The sequence below is a fragment of the Gracilinanus agilis genome, chromosome 3 (assembly GCF_016433145.1).
Source record: "Gracilinanus agilis isolate LMUSP501 chromosome 3, AgileGrace, whole genome shotgun sequence".
Classification (NCBI taxonomy): domain Eukaryota; kingdom Metazoa; phylum Chordata; class Mammalia; order Didelphimorphia; family Didelphidae; genus Gracilinanus; species Gracilinanus agilis.
This window is the reverse complement of record NC_058132.1, coordinates 94,621,005-94,644,323: the sequence shown is the minus strand read 5'-3', so window position 1 is coordinate 94,644,323 and position 23,319 is coordinate 94,621,005. Positions and strand designations below refer to the sequence as shown.

The 23,319-nt window shown below is 37.8% G+C and overlaps 1 protein-coding gene across 1 annotated transcript in view; it reads right to left on the bottom strand.

The window, feature by feature from the left end:
- The window catches only part of MRPL48 (mitochondrial ribosomal protein L48), a 93,433-nt gene extending 70,439 nt beyond the window's left edge, over positions 1–22,994 (bottom strand). Inside the window, exons 1-3 of the mRNA XM_044668119.1 lie at positions 22,909–22,994; positions 7,047–7,099; positions 4,634–4,671 (exon numbers count right to left, since the gene is read on the bottom strand). Coding sequence (XP_044524054.1) covers positions 4,634–4,671; positions 7,047–7,099; positions 22,909–22,929 — 112 coding nt within the window. The 5' untranslated portion in view covers positions 22,930–22,994. The remainder of the gene's footprint in view (positions 1–4,633; positions 4,672–7,046; positions 7,100–22,908) is intronic.
- Positions 22,995–23,319: the final 325 nt, after the last annotated feature.

Genomic DNA, 23,319 nt, shown 5'->3' with positions numbered 1-23,319 from the left:
TCTATTAGAACTGGTAAGAGGTTTTGACCAGCTTGTTGATCTGATACTACTGGATTTATAGAGCACATGTCTTTTAAAATTTATTCTGTCTTGGTAATTGTAAAGAACCTTGAAAGTTCCATGCTTTGAATATTACCTTGTAATTTTACAAGAGATCTTTTTAACTTTTACTTTAAATCCTTAAGAATTGTTGTCTTAAAAGGATAAAGCTTTTATATATTTTATTATAAGAGATATTATTGCCTTAAATGGGTAGAAGCATTCCTATCCAGGATTTTTTAAAACAGGAAGCCAAGGAGCTCCTGTATATTCTTATCTGAGGATGATTATACCAGAAGGTTTCTTTTTTTTTTTAAATATCACATTTTGCTATGGAAGCAATAACAGGGTTTGTTGAGAAACTCTTAGCCAAGATTAAAAGTTGTAACAAGTAAATGATTTTAAACATCATTGTTTTAAAAATGTGCTATTGGAAATAATGGTACTCTATTTGAATGTGCACTGTGAATCTGCTATTTTTACAGATCCATTTACACTCACAGAATGAAAATCTCATTTTTGGGTAACATAACCCTTCTAGCTCTAAGGTATATACATATTTTTGATTTTTAAAACATTTTTCTAATGAGCAATTGATTTTCCCTTTTTCTCATCTTGTACTGGAAGTACATATATAATCATTATTTATCCTTTTTCTGATTCTACAGCAAATACCTGAGCCTATAGGACTGTGATTAAATGCCTCTCTGATTCCAGAAGGGAATATGAAAGCTGTTAATAGTGCTAAAGAAAGCACATGGTCAGAGACTTGACTGACAAAAATCTGCATAATTGCAGCAGTTCTATGCCAATACTTTAGGGCTTGGAAATTGGGGTTTGAGTCCTGGAGTCCCAGTCTTTTCTAAAACTTTAGAGGACGTGGGTCCCCTCGACTTAGATTCCTAGAAAGCACCTAAGATTGGTTATTTATTTGGCTCAGTTCCCTAAAAAGCTGATGATAAAGTCAGATCAGAGAGAGACATTTTCCTTAAGTCCTGGCCCTGAATGGGTAATTGCTATCTGCTGAATTCACTTTAATTAGGCCTTCATTGAAAGGTCTAAGTTTATTTTCCCTACATTTTTTTGCACATTTTACATTTCATTCACAAGTTAATTTTTTCTTCTTTTTTCTTGAATTTTATTCTTTGTACTTTGCCATCCTTAACTGACCTGAGGTACCTTTTTTTTTAGAAAAAAAGGTGTGTTTAAGATTTACCTCACGGGGATATCTGTTAAGTTTTTTAAAATTCAATAATGTAAAAATATATGTATATTTAACTCTTTTAGGAGTAATTTCACGGGAATTGTATAAATCTTAGAAGAAAATGTATGTTTTGTAATCTATAATGTAAAGTTTAAATTCTTTTGAGAATAATTTCAGGATAAGTATCTTACCATCTCCCCAAAATCCAGACGACGAACTTGTTTTGGTGAAGACACCATGAAGATGTCTGAAAAGCCTTCACTGTACCATGAAGACCAAACTTTAAACTTTGGGGTACAGTTGATTGAACTATGGGGAGTTGAAATTGAGTATGTATTGTTTTAATTGTACACTGTTATACCAAAGGGGACTGCCCCCAAATTGGTTTTTTGTCAATGCGGCTAATTTTAACCATTTGTTCATCTATTTCTTTTATCCCCAAATTCCTGAAAATTTTAGAAGTTGTTTATTTTTACAGGTCCAGCGAAGAAAAAGGACTAACCTTTTTTTTGCCGGACCTCACGGGGAATTGTAAAAGTGAAATTTGGGAAATGTATCAAACTACATTTCCCGTGGTCCAACGGGTTTCCGTTTCCGGGTCTTTGGGCATGGGGAGGCCTATGTCAACGCAGAGAGGAGTTTATAATCTCCTGGGTTAGGAGGGAGGCTCTCTTGGCCAGCAGATTTGGGAGGAGACAGGAGACAGTAATGGCAAAGGCGGCGATTTTGAATGCTTACAAGCGCATGGTCTAATAACTATCTATCAGCATGGCTTTAATTAAATTACTAATATATATTATTATATCAACCTTTATCATTTTTAATATTTATATCTCTCACTTTTGTTATTATTAAATCCTATAAATTAAAATACTTGCAGTATTTATTCAATTTTACTCTCACACTAGTCACTTGTAAAACTAACCAAAATCCAAATCTCATGGCTCTGTTGTTTAATTTCTAAGCACAGGAACACAAATAAGAGAGTCAAAGTCTCCAAGCCAAAAAGAAATAGGTTTATCAAGAGAGGGCCAGTCTCACAATAAAGCTAGACTTCTGGTCAAGACTGAAATACCCAGAGCCTTGTGAGAGGACTTCTTTTATGCTCAAAGAATCATTGGTAGAAAAAGTCACTTGATGATGACTTGAAAGTCACTTGGTAGACAAGGGGGAAGTGGGGGAGCCTGAACTCTACTTTCTAAGCCTGACGATGTCAATGATGTATACTAAGATGACCAGAGTAAATGGGAGGTATCAGGCTCCCAAGCAAGGCAAAAGCCTGATGATGTATACTGGGGTATATACAAAGGTGAAGGGGTGTCACCAGGCTTCTAACAGAGGCAAAAGTCTCTATGCTAATGAAGGCCAAGTCACAAATTCAAAACCATAATTGCTGAGGGTGCATGATATAGCAAATTAAAGGCTAAGGCTTCAACTGAGGCCTATGCTAACAATGATTAACTATACAAAAGCAATTATTTACTTTGGTTCAAAACCTTACAAAGTTAGACTAAAATAATCACAAAAGGCCTACTAAAATCATCACTTATGTTAACATTATTTAACTCTCTTAGAATTACTATTATAATTATCTAAATACTACTGCTAACATTAAAATCTAACCCTCATATAAGGGGGCAGGGGATGTTTCACTCACAGCTCTGTGAAGCTAGTGACCTTACAACTACTATAACACCTCTGTATTGGAGTGCTATGCTGGACTTCTGGCCAAGACAACTGGCTGAACAGAGGCATATGATAATTAGATTAAGTCTACACTGCCCATCTTTAGATTTAATCACCAAAGGTGAGAGCACCTTCCAATTCTGGGAGGTCTGTAACCCACTGTGCTAGAGTGGGTGAGGAATCAGAATCAACTGACTGCCTCCTAGGCAGTCCTATGAGAAGCATCTATTGTGACTGGACATGCAAACTAGGAGAAGAGGCACAGGAAGTAATGCATAAGTGACCCCTTTAAAAGGAGAAGGTCCTCAGTCAGCTGAAAGCTTCTGGTGAAGAGGGCGGCTAATGAAGGAGCTCTTCTGGTCCATGAAGGAGTGTTAAGACCTTGGTGAGACTACTTTAAATATCTTCTTTTGAATTCCACGTGGTGAGTTTAAAGACTGAATCTTCCTGAACTTCTCTTAAGAAACTTCTTTTATATATACTCTGTGAATGAATTTTTGCTTCATTCACCTCTGGGCCTCTGGCCCTCTGACTCTTGGCTGAGAGTTAAATAGATCTACTTGGATTAATTAGAGGATCCTAGTAAATTACCTACTGAGTTAGATTCTTATTTCCTTATTTCCTCTCTTCTTAATTGTAAATAAACTTCCATAAAAGTCAATTTTGACTTAAGACTATTCTTAATTTTGGACTGATAATAGTTCAATCCTTTGGCAACCATCTTTTAATATATTGAACCCAAAAAACTCCTTTTCCCCCCTTACAGGCAGACCACTCAGTTCCCAAAACTTATTCCAATACGAACCTAAATTTCATAACGGACCAAATAAACATTAATCAATCTAATGAGAAACTATAGTTAAGTGATTGCTTCTGCCTCAAACTAAACAAAAGGTCAGCTCACAGGCAAAAGGAAGGCCCCAGCAAATAAGCTAACAGCCTATTAACACAGGCCAGAGACATGCAGCTCATGAGGTTCTGTGTCTAGAGGCAGCAAGAGCAGAGGGACATTCTAAAAGATCGGCAACCATTTTGGCCATGAGAGCCATAAACGCCTGCAGAAGGAGGATGGAGGTGGAAGGTGCTGGAATATGGGGCGAGAGCTAAAGGGCCCCCTGGGGCACATCCTGGGGCTCTACCTGGACTGGCCAGTGGGGAGGTGGAGCCAGATATGGCTCGAGACCCATACTTTGCTGACCCCTGACTTAGAGACTTCTCAAAAAAGGAAAAAGCAACTCTAAAATAATTGCAAGCAGAGACTTAAGGGGAGAAGAGGGGGATTTTTCACAAGGACTTGTGTGAATATCTAGAAGAAATGTAATAAAAGATTAAAAAACATGAAGTAAAAGCTACGGAGAAAAAAAATCAGAAGGAAAATAAAGAGTTTAGAAAAGTGGTAATCCCTACCCAGCTAAGACTCACAAAATGTAGAAATTATTATATACTTTTTGAAATAGGCAGAATGAGGTGGAAATCTACAGTTCCATGGGCAATCCTCTTTTTTGTGTTTTGCTATGTGTATGGAAATATTCTTTTTTTTGATTCATAACAAAAAAAATAAAACTTTAAAATAATAATATTTTGCTTCTGGAAGGTGGGTACACCTTCTGAACTATTTTTTCAAAACATGCGCTTTATATTATTCTAGGCAAGGTAATAATGGAAGATTAGCAATACAATTTTATTCAAGGAAAAGTTGCTCACCTGCAGAACAGCTAGGGTTCTCTCCTTTCAGTTGGAATCTAAAGAAAAATAATAGTGAAAATGAATCGCTCACATTGATAAACCTCAAAAGTTCTAAAGAGAGACCAATTATATCATGCAAAAGACCTCCTTTACCAAAGTAATTCATATATCAAGATGACCAAGGATTTTTCCCTGTGGTATAAACAATTGCTAAACTCTCTTTATAAATTGATCTTTAACCCAAATACTAAAAAAAAAAAAACACATAAAAAATAGAATTGGAAAATTGAAAAACAGATATTCTCCTCACACAGATATGAAGGGGGGGAGGGGAAACAGGACTCCAAACCACACAAGAAACAAAAGCGATCAGGAGATCACAAAAGAAAAAACCCGCAGCATATTTCAAATATAGGTAGAAAAATATAAGCAACTGTCATTTGGGGAATAATCTACATTGGATATCTCTGATAAGGATCAGAGGGCTAAGTTGTAAGGGATTAACACAAATATATAAGACTTAGAGCCATTTCCCCAATACATAAGTGACTAAAAGTTATGAAAAATAATTTTAAACTATTAATAATCATATGTAAGACAGTTCCAAATCACCAGTATTAAGAAAAATGCATGTCAAAACAACCCTACCTCAGTCTTGGAAAATTGTCAAAGATGATAAATAATGGAAAGAATCAATGTTGGGAGTTACTTAAGCAAGGAAGAATACTATTAGCAGAACTGTAAATTGATCTAATATTTTAAAAAAACGTTTGGAATCATGCTTTTTTTAAAAAAGTGATTAAAATTGGCTTTTATTACAAAAGTGGCATACTAGGGGAGTAGAATATTACATATACTTGCAGACAGAGATGATTTGTCAATTATTTTTGTTAACTATTTTTCCTTTTTTTTTTATTTCTTTGTTATATGGAAAGGCTTTACTGCATAGGGAATCAAATCATATTCAGAAATGAGTGTGACATAAAAACAAGAAATATTTCTTAAAATTTTATAACAAGGGAAACTTCACTGGAAGGAGATACATATTCAGAGATGACTGATGTAAAAAAATACAGCTATAAAGCTTTTTTTAGAAATTACTCATTGGGGGTGACTGGGTGGCTCAGTGGACTGAGAACCAGGCCTAGAGACAGGAGGTCCTAGGTTCAAATCTGGCCTCAGACACTTCTTCACTGTGTGACCCTGGGCAAGTCACTTGACTCCCATTGCCTAGCCCTTATCACTCTTCTGCTTTGGAGTCTATACACAGTATTGACTCCAAGACAGAAGGTAAGGGTTAAAAAAAAAAATTACTCATTGATAATGTATTTGCTAGCATGACTTCAAAATTATTTCAATTAAAGAGTTGTGGACCCTAGATTCTTCTGTCAACTGCTGGGTGCCAAATAATTAGAAAGTGATTAGCAGGAATAGATAACAGAGAGCAGTGACCAAGATGAGGAAGAGATTCAAAATCATATCATTTCAGGATCAAAGGAAAATGGGGAACATTTAGTATGGTGAAGAGAAGACTGAGCAGAGATAGTGTCTTCTAGAATTCTGAAGCAATGCCATGGGAAAGAGGAAATGGATTTTTTTTTTTAAATATGGCACCAGAGGATAAAACTAGGACATGTGGGTAAAAATTACAGAAAGGCAGATTTTGCCCTCATATAAGAACTTCATAACAATTGGAACCATCCAAAGATAAAATAGATCATTTGGGTAGTTAATAAATTCTCCACCATTGTAGATTTTGAAGCAAAGTTTGTAAAATAGATTTCTGGCTTAGATACTGGTAGAAAATTGAGGTCTCTTTTAACTCTGGAATTCTATGCTGGAAGGAAACTTAAAGGCAATCAACTCCAACTCTCTGCCTAGTAAATAAATTCTCTCTATTAAATCTCTAACTGGTCATCCAATCTTTAACTGAAGACGTCCAATATTATTGGAGAACTCACTGCTCCGTCATGTAACCACTATGCTTGAGGCACAATGGTTATATCATAGTATTTATGATTTAGCAAGCATCTAAGCAGGATTTGCTAGCAGGCTATGACCCTTAACTCCTTTCCCCAGATGAGAGTTACATTCTGTTCCCAAAGTACCCACTAGGCCCAAGTCTGAAGGATCACACTGTTTCTGATGGCAAAAAATGCATCTCTTTTCAGGTTTCTTCTCTGTCCATCGGTAGGGAGGTAATAGGACAAAGCACTTAAAGGCCTGACACTAAATCTCTATTTCTTTCACTGCTTAAGAACAAAAAATATATATCTTCACACGATTCCCTAAAAAAACACAGCTGAAGTAGGCTTATTGACAGCCAGGAGGAAAGGAAAAAGAACAAGAAGCAGAATGCTGATTCTTTTGTGTCTGATCTCAGGCCTGATGGAGACCACCAGGAATGCACCAGAAAGTAGGATACATTTACCTTAGAAGTGAAAAGGCCTGTTTTGAAAAGACATCTTTCCTCGGGAACAGCACCTGTACAAGAAGAGCAGTATTAGGACAATATTAAAAAGTAAAAAAACTGGGGGACAGCTGGGTAGCACAGTGGATTGAGAGAGTAAAGGAACTATAATTAATTTTAATTAGCTAATTGAATTAATTCAATTAAATTCATCAAACCCATTACTCTGCCATGAACTATGCTGGGCTATAAAAAGACAGTCCCTGTGCTCAAGGAGCTTATGCTTTTACTGGAAAATACCACATAAAAATTAGTTCAAAATATTAAATAATTTCAATAAGAAGAGAATACAAATAACTGGGGAGGCAGGATAGAATCAGTAAAGACCCTACATAGGAGGTAGCACCTGAACTCTGCTTATGTAAGTACTATCCCTTTCTATATGTAAACAGTTTGGTTGCTAAAAGGGGCATATAAAGAATATCCATCTAAGGAAAAATGATAATATTAACTTAAGAAACAGCCTCACAGATAAATCGTTGAAGTGAGACACAAACTATTTTGAGGACTAGATAGAAAACTAAATTCCAAGATTAATGGATTGTGAAGATTGCTTGAAGGCAGAGCAATGACTTGAGGGAATAATAGCTGCAAGGCATTATGGTTCATCAGCCCATTTGTATGTGACTTTTTTTGGAGTTATTTATCATTTTTAAGTTAATTCTAAATTAAATAATAGTTTGCAGACTAAGGGAATATATATAAAGACTATTAGGGTGATAGAGTACCAGACAAAAAGTTTAACTCCTCGAGTTCTTTACCATAAAATAAAGATCACCAGAAGGCCCTGATGAGGCATTAGAAGATATAGGAAGAAAGAGAAGAAGCTATAGAAGAAAGAGAAGCAGAAGAGAAAGCTGAAATAAGGAGGATTCAAAAGAAATCAGGGCAGATGACATATACTGTGGCTAAAGAAACTACTTCTAGTTAAGACAGCTAACTGCTTACAAGCAGGTTCTTCAGCTGCTATCCTGGGAGTCTGCTGATTGAATAAGGCAGTGCTTTGCTGATTGGCTATAGAAAGGCTGGGTCAGCTGAGAATTTCATTGTTGCTGTGATGACTGGAAAACAAAATCCTGCCCCTGAGTAAAGAGCCATCTGAGCTTACTGTTCCCCAATGCCACCTGCAGCCTGGGAGAAGGGGAAACTCTCAGGGTTGCCTGGTTACTCTCTATTGCCCTGTGATTTTGAAAGAAAAAATTGAAGGAGGGAAAAAGCTTTGTATCTGTTTTATCATGAGCTGTGCTTATTGGAGAAGCTTGGCTTTGCTAGAAGCTGACTGGAGAAAGTAGAATCTATCCAGCTGGCTGGGCTTGTCTGCATTACCCAGAGAGCAAACCGAAGGAGTTCTGCAGCTCTATGGCTTGTCATAGAACAAGTGATATGATTTTTGCCAGAAGAACCTATTTTCTCAGCATGAAGGGTGTCAGTAAGCAAAAAGAGCTTATAATTCCTTCACTGGTTCAAAAGCATAAGGGAAGTAGCTTTACTCAGCAAGTGGTGAAGACAAGAAGGGAAGCATCTTTGAGAAGCAGTTCCTTGTAGTAGAGAATACTCATGAAGGGAATAAGGAATCAGGGCCTTCAGGCCAGAGTTATCCCGACCACATTGGGTTTCCCCTTTCTATGTCTCTCTGATGTGTTTCTCTAAATGTATACCTACTTTCCTTCAAGATAATATGGTTGGAAAATGTGACTCAGGTTTACAGATGAATTGTGCTGGTGTGATTAATCCTTTTTTTTTGCCATATTATTCCAGCATTTTTGTCCTATTGTTTAATAAATGTTTTACATAAGAGTCAATAGTAACACTGAGATTACTTTTAGGTCAGTGGGAAATACATTAGTCAGAATTTGGGAGCCACAGTGGCAAGTAGGAGGAAGATGTTCTCCCAGTCCCCAGCTCCCTCACAAGCTGCCCCTACAATCCTGGGAAAGGGAATGTAAGGAATAATTACATAGTTGAGTCTGTGGCTAGCCTCTCACTCTGAAAAAAACTTACAGACCTTTTACAGGGTGAAAGCAAATTGGGGTCTATGAGTCAGTCCAGAGAAAAAAGGGTATGGGTGACACATCAGAAACCATGCTAGAGCTGGATTGGGAAGGTAGGGATTTTAAGAAATGGATATGAGGAGGGAGTGCACTCCATACATGGAAGCACTTGTGCAAAGGAATGGAGCCAGAAAATGGAATGTCATGTAAAAGAAATAGGGAGCAGTTAGGTGGTTCAGTGTGGATGGAGAGCCAGGCCTAGAGGTAGGAGCTCTTAGGTTCAAATCTAACCTCTGACACTTCTTTGCTGTGTGACCCTGAGCAAGTCAATTAACCCCAGTTGCCCAGCTCTTACCATTCTTCTGCATTAGATATGATACTTAGTATCAATTCTAAGACAGAAAGTAAGGGTTTAAAAAAAAAAAAAAAAGAACTAGGAGGTCAAGTTGATTCGAATGGAAAGCATATAAAGGAGTAATATGAAATAAAACTGGAAAGATAAAAGGGAACCATGTCATGAAGGAGATATTAAAGGCCTGGAAAAAATTTTCAGATTTTATATTTGTGTGTGTGTGTGTATATTTTATATATATATATATATTTAAATACATGTATTATCACACAAAACTTATTTCCATATTATTTTTTAAATTTCAGATTTTAACCAGATCCAAAAAGAAAGGATCGAAAAAGGTGACAAGAAATGCCAGGCTAAGAATTCTAGATTTGATTCTAGAAAGATTAGAAAGTGATTGAAGATTTCTTTTTCTTTTTTATTTTTAAACCCTTACCTTCAGTCTTAGAGTCAATAAATACTGTGTATTGGCTCCAAGGCAGAAGAGTGGTAAGGGCTAGGCAATAGGGGTCAAGTGACTTGCCCAGGGCCACACAGTGAAGAAGTGTCTGAGGCCAGATTTGAACCCAGGACCTCCTGTCTCTAGGCCTGGCTCTCAATCCACTGAGCTACCCACCTGCCCCCAGATTGAAGATTTCTGAGAAAGTAAGATGACATGGTTAAATCCAGTCTTGGGAATTTCTGCTTGACAGTGTATGTAGAAGCAATTATGAGAAGGGAGAAACTTGAGGCAGGAGATCAATTAGGAGCATAATGCAAAAGCATAGCAAATTGCAACGGGCAAGAGCTGATACAGGAATGAACAAGGGTAGAAGGAGAAAGATTCAAGAGATCTTGGAGAGAAATTCAAGAAGTCTTTGATAATACATATATAACCCAGACTGAATTGCTTGCCAGCTCTGGGAGGAGGGAGGGAAGGAGGGAAGAAGACAATTTGGATCATATAACTTTGGAAAACTTAACGTGGAAATTTGTTATTACTATGTAATTAGTTTAAAAAAAGACATCTTTGGCAACTGTTTAGATAATAGAATTCATCCAGGGGAAGATATCCAGAATTCATTTGTTAATATAAGACAAGAGAGAGTTTAGAGATAGAAATACAGATTTAGGATTTAACCTTCAACTCCTTCAGTGTGACTTCTTACCTTATCACTCAACTAAAAGTATTTCCCCCAAAGTTACCAATGATTTCTTAAATGCTAAATCTGACAGTCTTTTCTCTCTCCTCAATACTTCCTGACTTTTCTACTTCATCTGATACTGTTGACCATACATCTCTCCTAGATATTACTGTCTTGAGTGACACTGTTCTCTCCTGATTCTCTTCATATATGCCTAATCACTTCTTCTCAGTCTTCTTTGCTTGCTCTTTATCTGAATCATGTTCCCTAATTGTGGAGTACCCCCAAGAATCTCTTCTGAGACATCTTCTGTTCTCTCTCTACACTCAATGACCTCATCAGTCCCCATGCACTTAAATATCAAAGGATCATAGATTTATCAACTCTGTGCAGATGACACAAAGATCTAAATATCAAGCCTTAGTCTCTCTCCTGAGCTCCAGTACTTATCAGCTACCTACCTATTGGATATTTCAAAGTGGGCTTCCCCACAGACATAAGAGAGTTTGTTTCTTTCTATTTTTTTATTTTTTTACAATGTGAATGTGTCTCTCTCCCTACTCCCACATTAGGATACAAAACTCCCATAAGAGAGTTTTTTAAAGGATGGAGATAACTTGGGAATGTGTGAAGGCAAAAGAAAAGAAAGCATTAGACAGAAGAGAGATTGGAGACTATGAGGAAGGACAGAGGGAAAGGATGATGGGGAACCTGTGTGGGGGGGAGGAATGCTAGGGAAAACAGGAGGGAGTGGTATCAAAGGTATATGTAGAGGGAGGGGTAGTCTAGGCGGGGAGAATAATTATCTCATAAAGAATAGAGGAAAGGATGAAAGAAAGGCATGAGGACAGAAGAAGACAGGGATTTTGAGATAAAAGGATTGCTCTATTCATCTCTGCTAGCTATTGTCCCAAATCTCTGCCTATTGTGGCTCAGCTCCAGAAGAAGGCTATCTAGAGTACCTGGCTCCACCTCCTTTACTCCTACATTATTCTTAACTTTCTTTATTTTCCTGTATCATCATTCAACTTTAACTGCTCTCCTCCAGACTTACCAAGGACCTCTTCTCTGACAAATCTAATAGCTTTTTCTTGATCTGCATTCTTTTCAATCTCTCTGCAGTCTTTGGTACTGTTGATGACCATATTCTCTTTGATACTTTATGCTTTTTGGGTTCCTGTGACATTGCTCTCTTCTGGTTCTCCCCCAATCTGTGTGACCATTCCTTCTCAGTCTTGTCTGCAAGATTCTGCCAAGTCATGCCCACTAATAATGGCTGTCCATCTGGGGCTCTCTCCTGAGCCTTTTTCTTTCCTCTATATTATTTTGTTTGGTGATTGTAACAGTTCTCATAGAATCAATTACAATATCTATGCTGATTATTCTCAGATCTATTTATCTAACTCTAACTTCTCTCCTAACCTCCAGAATCCCATTTCCAACTGCCCCTCTGTCCAGCTGCCCAATGTGAACACTTCCTCTCTCCACTGTCTACAGTAATGTGGCGGGGGCTCATGGGCAGCTTGAAGTTGCAATTTGGGCACATGATCTTGAAAATGTTCACCAATGCTGGCTGGACTAGAGCAATGAGAAGCTTGAGGCAGAAAGAGGAGACCATTGCAATAATCTGGATGACAGGTGATGAGGATCTAAACTAAGATGGTAATTTTTGAGTAGAGAGAAAAGTCACATGTGGGAAAATGTACAGAGGTAGAAATGATAAGATCTGGCAAGAGATCAGATACATTGGTAAGGGAAAATAAGCCACTGAAGAAGACCCTAACATTATGGATCTGGTAGGCTGGAAAGATACCTTTGACAGAAAGAGAAGTTTGGGAAAGGCTTCCAAATTTAAAAAGTATCACTGTTCTCTTCTTATGGCATACCATCAAGCATGCTTTCAATGTATATATAGATTATGCCCATAAAAAATATAGAATAGTCCCTTCCCTTCTCTATCCCTGTTTCTTTTTCTATAAAAATGAAAGGAATAGACTAGATCAGGGGTCAGCAAACTATAGTCCAAAGGCCAATTCCACTGCTGGCTGTTTTTGTATAGTCTGGGAGCTAAGAATGGCTTTTATATTATAAAATAAAGTTTAAAATAGTCATTTTAAAATGTAAAAATCATTCTGAACTTCTGGGATAAAAAAACCCCAACAACAACAATAACAGACAGCTGGCATGTAGTTTGCAAATCTCTGGACTAGATTATTCCATAAACATAAGGTCCATTCTGGCTCTAAGCCTAGGTTGTTTGATCCTGTCTCTTGGGATTCTGTGGCTCATCTGTTTCCACATATTGTCATTTAAACTGAACTACTAGCTTTATACCTCTAGGACCTGTGTCCTTAATTCAAAAATGCAATTCAAGAAAGGTTTAAAAAGTACCTTCTATGGGCAAAGCACCAGGCTTTGGAAGACACAAAGCCAAATGACTTGCCCAAGGTCATTCCATGAGTCATTAGTAAGCCAGATACAGGGTGTGCAGGAAGAGCTTCTAGCCTGAGGTACTACTGAACATTTTTTAGGGCTGTTCATCCTTGCCACCCACCTCTTATCTGTGGCTTCAAGAAGAGACAGAGAGAGAAAGAGAGAGTAGCAGTCATTCCCAGTAAACTGTCAGACAGGCAAGCTAAACCAGGTTAAAGGTAACCTATAGGCCTCAAATCCATTGTTGCATTAGGGAAGGGTCTACTCCAGGCATGTGAAGACTTCTCCTGCTGGAAGGGGCAAATGAGAACACTTTGTTCCTATGACTAAGAAGGGAAGCAGAAACAGGCACTATGGAGTGTTTAGAGCTTGGTCAGGGATCAAAGATATCAAGACCATCCACTGCATCCCAAGCCATCACCAGTCATCTTGATTTTTGTCTTGCTACTAGACTTTAATGACTGGAAGAAAGTGTGAAGCTGACCACTTAGTGAAAGTTTGCCTCATTTAAATCTAATTTATGCAAGACTCAAAAAAAATTACCAGGAATGTTATTTTAGTCCACTTCAAGTAGAAGGACAACAACCAACCAACCAGCAACTAGGACTAAACCTCATATTCTCTGGCTCTCAGCTAAGGGTTTTATCTGATATACAAAAATACCTCTGTGGTTTTTGAATCCTTTTCCATCAGATATATCCCAAGCTTTAAGTAAAGGCTCAATGACTTGTCTGGGATGTAGTAGAGGGAATTCCATTTTTTGGGTGGGGAGGCCTGGGGTCCTTAACTAGATGGCCTCTGAGGTCTCTTCTAGCTTTGAGATTCTATGATGTTATGATCTAGCTTTCCATTAACTAGAGTTCCCTATTCCATTTAATTTCATTCATTCATAAACACAAATATTTATTGAGTATCTACTATGTATGGCCACAGTAGTACACTAGAAGAAACAAAGAGAAGTGTAATATGTAGTGGTCCCTGCCCCCCAAAAGCTTATAAACTAGTTGGGAAAAGTAATTATATACACACATTAAACATTAATGAGCAACATAAGACCATGACTGAAAGAGCCCTGGATTTGGAGTCTGATGACAAATACTGAAACAATGACTCTACTCTGTGACCATAAACAAGTATCTTCCCTCCCAGAGCCTTAGTTTTCTCATTTGTAAAGTTGGGGGCTACACTAGCCAATCTATAAGGTCTTAAATCCAATAATGCTCTAAGGAAATGTCAGGTAAGCAGCAAGGGCAAACAGAGAACTTGACTGGGAACTAGAAGATGAGTTCTAAGCCTGTTTTTCTCAATTACCAAGTATGATTCTTGGTCATATTGCCTATCTTGGTCTCAGTCTTCCTATCTGACAAATGGGGAGAAAAACTGTGTCTGAGATCACAAGACAAAGTCAGGTTTCCTGATTCCAAGTACAGAGTTCTTCTAATATAATATGCTATCTCTATTAACAACCCCATGGGGAGGTTGCAAAAACAATCAATATGATATATGTAAAGCACTTGGTAAACAAAAAGTATTATAAAAACTAAAACTTTATTACAACATTTACTATGTATTAAGGGTAGGCCTGGATAGTCACAGAAAGCTCCTTGGTATAAATAGGAGTTGATCAAGTTACTGAGAAATGGATAGAATTTGTATTGGCAGGAAAGAGGAAACTCCAGAAAAGGAAATAGCACAAGGAGAGGCATGAGCATGACTCTCAGATGAGGGAAAGCAATGACTATTTTGGAGTGTTCCTACAGGAGATTAATGGAATATAATTCGTGAAAGGAATTTGGATTTGACCATGTAGATAATAAAGAGACATTGAAATCTGGCATCACATTTCATGTGACTGCCAGCTATCCTTGGCATTCTTCTAAGGAATTTGATTTTTGGAAGCAAGGCTTTCTAATGATCCATTCTCTCTCTTACTCCTCACAGCCACAAAAACCTTTGAGTGGGAAGCATAGATATTAGTTTCCCCATATTACAAATGAGTAAAGTGAGGCTCAGCCAGTCTCAACCAAAATCAATAGTGCTATTCAATGGCAGAGCCAATAATCAAAACCAGGTCTCCTGACTCCAAATCAAGTAATCTTTCTTCCACACTTGATGTGTTTTTTCAATAACCTGGCTCTACAATAAATTTCTAAAATGGATATCTAGTCTTGAGTGGAGTGTGTACCACAACATGGGGATATTCATATTTTCTGATGGCAATGGGGGGGAGAAGGAAACAGTAAATTTAAAAATATGCTGGTGCTGGTACTAAAAGGGAATGTCGACAGGTACCCAAGAAACCACCCTAATCAGTAAAACAGGTACATAATTAAAGACTGAAAAAAAGTCAGTCTCTTAAAGATAAAATTCATAAAAAAGCAAAATCTATATTTCAACTTCCCTAGAACTGCTTACTTCTCTTTTAATCTATTAATATTTACTGGAAATGTAAATAAGTAATACTATTCATTCAATTCATCTACACTCATATCCATCCTTCTTGATTTCCCAAAGTGTTTATCATCTGTACTACATATTCTAGCACTTAATTATGCTTCTGGCAATGCAATCTTAAGCTGCATAAATAGAAGTCTAGTGTCTAGAGTGAGGGAAACAGTAAAGTCAAAGTCCCCGTTCCTAGTTAGCCCTTCTCTGGAGTATTGTGTTCAGTTTTGAGTGCTACTTTTTAAAAAAGATATTGACAAGCCTGAGTGGGCCCAGAGGTCAGGATTGAGAGGGGACCATGCCATATAATAAATCAGTTGAAGTAACTAAGGATGTTTGCCCACGGAAAAGAAAATTGAAAGGGAACATGACAGCTGTCATGAAATATCTGAAGGGCAAGCATGTGGAAGAGGTATTAGAGCTGTTCCGCTTGGTCCCACATAGCAGACTAATACCAGTGTGGAGGAGGGATAAGAAGGAAAATTTTGACTCACCATAAGGAAAATGTTCCTAACAATTAGAGCTGTTTGGAAATAGAACAGAATGAATGAAGAGCAATGAGTTTTAGGTCAATAAAAGTATTTAAACAGAAGCTGGATGACAACAGCATCAGCGATGCTGTTGAAGGTACTCCTCCCTGTTCAAGGACAGGATGGACTAGAAAGACTCTGAGACCTCTTTCAATTCTGAGTTAACAATATTCACTATCATCCTCTAAATGTTTCATATACATGTTCTTATCTGCCAAATAAATTATAAACTCCTAGAGGACTGTTTTTATATCCCTGATATAGGTCAAAACACATGGTAAGCACTACCAGACACTCAATATTTGCTAATGTAAATATATACACATAAATGCTGTGTATGTATATAACAGGTAACATTTAGGAACTCCTAAGGTATATAAAAGAATGACACTATGTATTTATAAAGCATGTTCAAATATATCATTGCACTTGATACAACATTATAAGGTAACATGGCAGGGGTTGTTCTCTCTGAAGCTAAAGGGACTGGCTCTAAATCACCTAGCTGTTAAATGGCACAGCCAAAGACTCAAATGTCTGTCTCTAATTCCAAGGTTAGTGTTCTTCCTTATAAATGACTGACACTATATAGTAGCAAAAGTACTAGATTTGTAAGCAGAACAGCTAGGTTCAAATACCAATTCTCCTAAGAACTATTCCTCAGATTTTAGATGAGTCATTTCTTCTAAATTTCGTTATCAGTAAAATAAACAGATTGGAAGAGATAATTTTTAAAGTCTATAAAAATAAGATGCTGGGAGACCCTTCTGAGTAAAGCTCTAGCTTTATTGTGACAAAGAAATCACAGAGCCAGAGGTCTGCAGGGTTCCTCCTAGTTCAAAACCTCAGACCTCATATTGCAAAACATACACTTTTAAAGTTTCCCATCTATCCCTAACCCCCCATCCCCAACAAAAGGTCTCCAAGAGGTCTCAGAGACCATTTCCAGAGCTCCAAGGTTTCTTCTGGAGTTATCTAGAGGGCTAGGGCTTCTTTTGGAACTTTGAGGTCTCATTCTGAGCCCCAAGACCTCTAGATGATCTTCTGCTTCCTATATGAACTAGCCTGCCCAAAATACATTGCCAAATGAGATGATACACTTATGATTATAGTAAATTACTTATGATTAATATAACACTTAAAATTACACTAACAATATATATGTATACTCTAAATTATAACTCAGGTATTATCCTTACTCTATCCTATATTAATTAATAATCCTATATTATTCTTAATCTGGTTATATACACAGACTTTTGCCTAGGACTAAATTCTTACTATAAATCACAGTTACATTTTTTAATTCTAAAAATCATACTACAAGCATTGATTAAGCTATTTAATGATTGCTTTTCTGGTTACAAGTCTCTCCGACTTCATTTATTTATTTATTTGTTTGTTTTAGCCCTTACCTTCCATCTTGGAGTCAATACTGTGTATTGGCTTCAAGGTAGAAGAGTGGTAAGGGTAGGCAAGGATGGTCAAGTGACTCGCCACAGAGCTAGGAAGTGTCTGAGGCCAGATTTGAACCTAGGACCTCCCATCTCTAAGCTTGGCTCTCAATCCACAGAGCTACCCATCTGCCCCCTCTCTCCAACTTTAAATTCTAAAAATAACTGTACCACAACAAAGAGTTGTTGTGAGATCAATGAGATTATTTATATAAAATGTTTTACAAACTTAAAAGTATTACATAAATATCAATTACTATTATTATTATCACTCCCAATCTAGGGCTTTTTCAAGTATGCTACATTGCTTTCACAATATGTTCACATCAAAACCTGTGGTCCATTTATCTAAAGTCTATAAAATTGAGGGCAGCTGGGTAGCTTAGTGGATTGAGAGCCAGGCTTAGAGACAGGAAGTCTTAGGTTCAAATCTGGCCTCAGACACTTCCCAGTTGTGTGACCCTGGGCAAGTCACTTGACCCCCATTGCCTACCCTTACCACTCTTCTGCCTTGGAGCCAATTGGCTCCAAGACAGAAGGTGAGGGTTTAAAAAAAATAAAAAATAAAGTCTATAAAATTTCAAAATCAATAATACTGTTTCTCTTCAGGAATCAGGATTTTCAAAAAATCTTTCTTTGAAATATATCTGAACAGGTATGTCAATGACAGGAAGAAATTTAGAATAATAGTAATGGGAGTATATTTTCCATTTTAATTCAGAATCTTCCTTACCATAGTTCCATGGACTCAATTTATATAGTTAGTATAGGGTAAGCGATTTCCAAAAATGGGGACAGGGACAAAGAAGCACATGATAAAATAAATGGAGAATGGAACTATAGGTTGAATACCATTTTCCCTTCAAATGTGGCCACCCTGGGGTTCTATTTGGAAGGATTGAACCTCAATATAGTGTTTGACAAACTTCTGAGGACCTGTGGGGGTCCTTAAAACTACATTTCCCGTGGTCCAATGGGTTTCCTGTTTTGGATTACGTATTCAAGGTGAGGGACTGTGTTTTAAAAGAGGGGGAAGTGACTTGGAACTTCCTCTTTAGCTACCTGCCTCTTTAGCTACCTGAGCTCGCCAAGAGAGGAAAGGTAAATGGCTGAGGTGAGGTTGGGATAGGTTTCTTACAGGCGCGTGGTCTAAAGACTTTATCTATCAGCATGGCTTTAATTAAAATACTAATTTCTATAATTATAGCAGTATTTATTATTTTTAATCTTTATAATTATGGCTTATCTCCAAAACAGCCACACTCCTCCACTTCCCTATTTGATCCCTAGTCATGCTTTCAACTTCCCCCTGGCTGCCGTGGCACTGACCCCTCAGAGCAGTTACAACATAAACTTCACCCAGGTGCTTCCCTATCTTAACTTGCTCAAGTATACTATACTGTCCCCTGACCTCCATCCCAGTTTACCTCATGGCTATAGCAGGCACTCCCCACCCAGGTTCTGTGCTCTAGGGCAATAGTAGGTAAGACTCTCACCCTTCCACTTCTCTTCATTTTAATTGGAACATGGCGAATTGCCCAGGATAAGCCGGCTAGGAAGGGTTATAACAGATACTGTATTTCCCCCCTAAAACATTCCTTTTCCACACTTCTCTATTAGTTGAAGGCATCCCATCTTTCCCATTGCCCAAATTCACAATAGCAGTGGTAGTTCATCTAAACTATCTAATTCCTTACTCTCTCTTACCTCACCCCACATCTCAATCAGTTGTTAAATCTTGTTCATTCTACATCCCTCTTTGTATCTGTCTATCTCTTCTCACAAAGGCACCTTTCATCTAGGCTATTTCAACAAGCTCCTAATTTATCTCCCCAACTCATGTCTCTCCCAGTCCAATTCATCCTCCACATAAATACAAAGTGATTTTCCTGAAATGCTGGTCTGACTATGTCACTCTCTTATCCAATAAATTGAAGTAGCTCCCTATTGACCCCATGATCAAATCTTTCTTTGTTGTCTCATCCATTTTTACTTTCCATTTTTGGTGTAAATTTTGTAATGCATGTAATTCATGTTCATGTTTATAACATAAATGAATCTGTATATATTTGAGTGCATGTTCAAAATTTTTTACTAGGAAAGATGGCTGAGAAAAAAACTTGGAAACTAATGATGCAGAAGACTAAGTCAAAGCAGCATATAAGCACACTTTAGGAGAGTGACTGAACTTTACCCAAGACTGAAGGAAAGAGTAATAAATACTAGAGCTAATAACAATATGCAAGCTCAGTTCTTTTTTTTTTTTTTTTTTTGCTTTTAACAGGATTTGTCAGGATATACAGCATAGAGGATCTCTCTTCTTTCTACAACAAATTCTGGTCCTTGAATAAATATATGACTTAAAAATAATAATTCTTTGTGCTGAATTACTTATGGAGGAAGATGACCAAGTAGAGACAAACCACACAGTCAAATGAGTTAAGAGTGAAGTGAATTGTGATTTTAAGTGACAAAGATAGGGATTTTTTAACAATGTCAGGAAGTATTAAGGAAAGAAACGAATTATACATATCCAAAGTCAGGAGAACAAATTTAAAAAAAAACAACAGAGAAAACAGATTAAATAATATTTATAAACACATTTTCTTAAAAAAAAAAAAAAAAAGAAAAGAAAAGAATCACAGAATCTCTGAATTGGAATGGATCCTAACACTTGTCTAATCTAACCCTGACCTGAAGAGGAATCACTTTTACAAAATCCTTGGTAGGTGGTCATCCAGCCTCCACTTGAAGACATGCTATGACAAGGAAAAAGGAAGCCCATGAGATTTTTAAACAGTTCTACAATTGAGAACTTTTCCTTATATCCAGCCAAAACCTGCCTTTTTACAATCTTTATCCATTGCTCCAAGCAAAAAAAAAATTTTTTTCAAATATTTGAATTTCACAGTCAGGGGTGCATGAGTTTGAGGCAATCAATGAGTGGCAGGATCAGCTAATAAAAAAAGTCTGCCCCACAAGGCTCTGTCTTGGTCTGAATCTGTACATGACTATATTCCAGGGGAGAGTCAAGTCACAGGGCAGAAAGATATCATAAGACTCTTCTTTCAAGATGCCCAGATTTTATAATAAATTGGATGAGACTGAATTATTCACTAAGATATTCACTAAGAATTATTCACTGAAGGCAGAGATTGGTGGGGTGTTTTTGTTTTTGTCTTTAATGGGCAGCATTCAGTATAATGTTCTAAATATATAAGAAGCTTAACAAATGTATGCTAAATTAGATTATTTGGAATAGGGCCCATATCTATAGATGCACCTTAACAAAGGGCCATTCCTGCTCTTTGGTCCTGGTGGAACTTGGACACTAACAGAGAGAGGAAATAACCATTCTATACTTCTTATATACACAGCAATGCCCTATGGCCAGGTCTGCTCCAACTCTAGAGAACATAAGAGGCAGCTAGGGCCTGGGCCCCTACACAATTTAGCCCAAATTGTTAGGTCTAATTCTGGCCTCACATTCATTCAACAATTGTTGTTCAGTTATTTTCAGTTCTTCTGATTCTATGTGACCCCATTTTGTGGCTTTCTTGGTAAAAATACTGGAGTAGCTCAACATCAACTTTTCCAGTTTATTCTACAGATGAGAAAAAACAGGGTCACACTGCTAGTATGTGTCTGAGGCCGGATTTGAACTCAAGAAGATGCATCTTTCTGACTTTAGGCCCCTCACTCGATTCACTGTGCCATCTAACTGGCCTAGTCAACAAAAGTCACTTACAAAATCAAAGGTACAAATAATTTAGATCTAAAAAGGCCTACAGGGATAATTATATATAAAATTTCTCCTACTCCCTTTAGTTTACAGACAAGGAAACTGAGGTTCCATTAGTAAATGTCCCAAGTTCCATATAAGATAAAGCTTTGTAAAGGCAGGATAGTGTTAGGTTGTGGAATAATAGGCTAAGGAGTTTGCACATTAGGTGATTGGCAAAAGGGAATCACTGAAGGATTATGAGCAGAAGATGAAGATAACCACATCTATCCCTAAGAAATATTATTTTGGCATCTGTACAATGGATAGAATGGAAAGGAAAAGAAAAGGAAGAAAGGTAGAAAAACCCACTAAGGGTCTATTGCAAATGTCCAAATAGGTTGAAAAGGCAGCATAATATGAAGAAAATAAATGTTTTCTAAAAGTAAGAAAGCTAACAAAAAGTCTAAGAGACATGTCCCAGTTTTAACACGTTAGTTGTGAGACTCTGGGCAAGTTATTTATCCTAAGCCTCAGTTTCCTACTCTATAAAATAGAAATAATCTTTACACTAACTCACAGGGTGAGTCTTTGAAAAACTATTTTGCAAACTTTATAGAATTGTGAGGTATACACACATATACATATATATATGTATACATACACATATATGGAAGATTATTAGTCTGGCAGTGTATGAAGAACAAATGAAAAGGAAAAGAGACTGAAAACCAGTTAGGAAATTATAAATGGGTGATAATGAAGGACTGTACTGGAGAAGAGATAATTAGAATGAAAGGAAAGAGACCAAGAAGAAATGTAGAGTCCATGAGACTTGGTAATGATTGGCTATAAGGGGTGAGGGTGAAGGAAGAGTCAAAGATTACAACAAACCTCTGAACAGGTAAGATCCAGTGCCATACATTTAGGAAGAAAGATAAGCCCAGGTATTGCAAATCTGAAATCTTAGGTACCAGGAAGTCATCCAAATGGAAATGTGCCATAGAGAATGAACTTATGCAGGTCTGAAGTTCAGGAAAGATGCTAGGGCTGGACTAATAGATTTGGGAGTTATTTACAGAAGAGGCGGTGGAAACCACAGCTGTAGATGGGGTTGTTCTGAAAGGGTAGAAAAGAAGGGACACTGGAGTCCAGCATTGGAAGAGGTGATAAAGGTCAGGAAGAGAATCAGGATAAAGAAAAAAAATTCCCTACTCAGTAAAAAAAACTGGATTTTAATCCTGGTTTGCCACTAACTAGAGGTCAAGACACGCCTCCCCCAAGGGGTAAACAGACTTGACCGGGAAATCTATCTATCTAACTATCTTTACTTTCACTAACGTCTAGAAGAAATTTAGAATTTTTCTCCAATTATTCAAAAATATTATACTGAGAAAGAGGTCTATAGGCTTGACCAGACTGCCAATGGAATGCACAGCACAGCACAAAAAAGGGTAAGAGTCACTTGCACGAATCCTGAGTGACCTTGGGTAAGTCTCTTTCCTTCTCTATGCCAGCGTCCTCAGATGTCACGTGAGGGGAGGAGAAGGATTACCCCTCCACCCTCCCTGGGGGTCTGACACGGGGCTAGATATGAGGTCGGTAGGACACGTGCAGAAACCTTTGACAGGACTAGCCACCGCAAAGGCTGCTGGGAAAAGCCTCATTCTCGCCCGTAGCCTAGCATTCCCGGATGTCTCTGCAATTTTCTAGCTCTGTTCCCATTGTCCTCTTGGCTGCCTTCCGCAGCCCCTGGCGCCCCGTCATTACCTTCCCCAAGGCACAGCTCATCCTTCCTGGCCAGAGACCCACAACAGTTCAGCGACCCTCCAAGACTTTAGCAGCCACAGACAACCGGAAACGCTCCAGCAACAGGAAATAAGCTTGGTCCGTCACGATATCCTGCTCCCCGCCGATCTCAAAGCCGCACAAACTTGGTTCCGAGAAAACATAAGTTATATAGTCTCTGTCTCTGTCTGTCTCTTTCTGCCTCTGTCTCTGTCTCTCTCTCTCTTTCCCCTCTGTCTCTCCCTCGACCCCCATCACCTCCTCTTTCCCATCATTAGTTTTTATTAGCTTTTTAGCACAGAACATTCACTAAGGTGGTACACACAGCCCTGAGAGCCAGAATTAAACCTCTATTCAAATCCTACATCATATAGTTACCAGATCTGTGGCCTG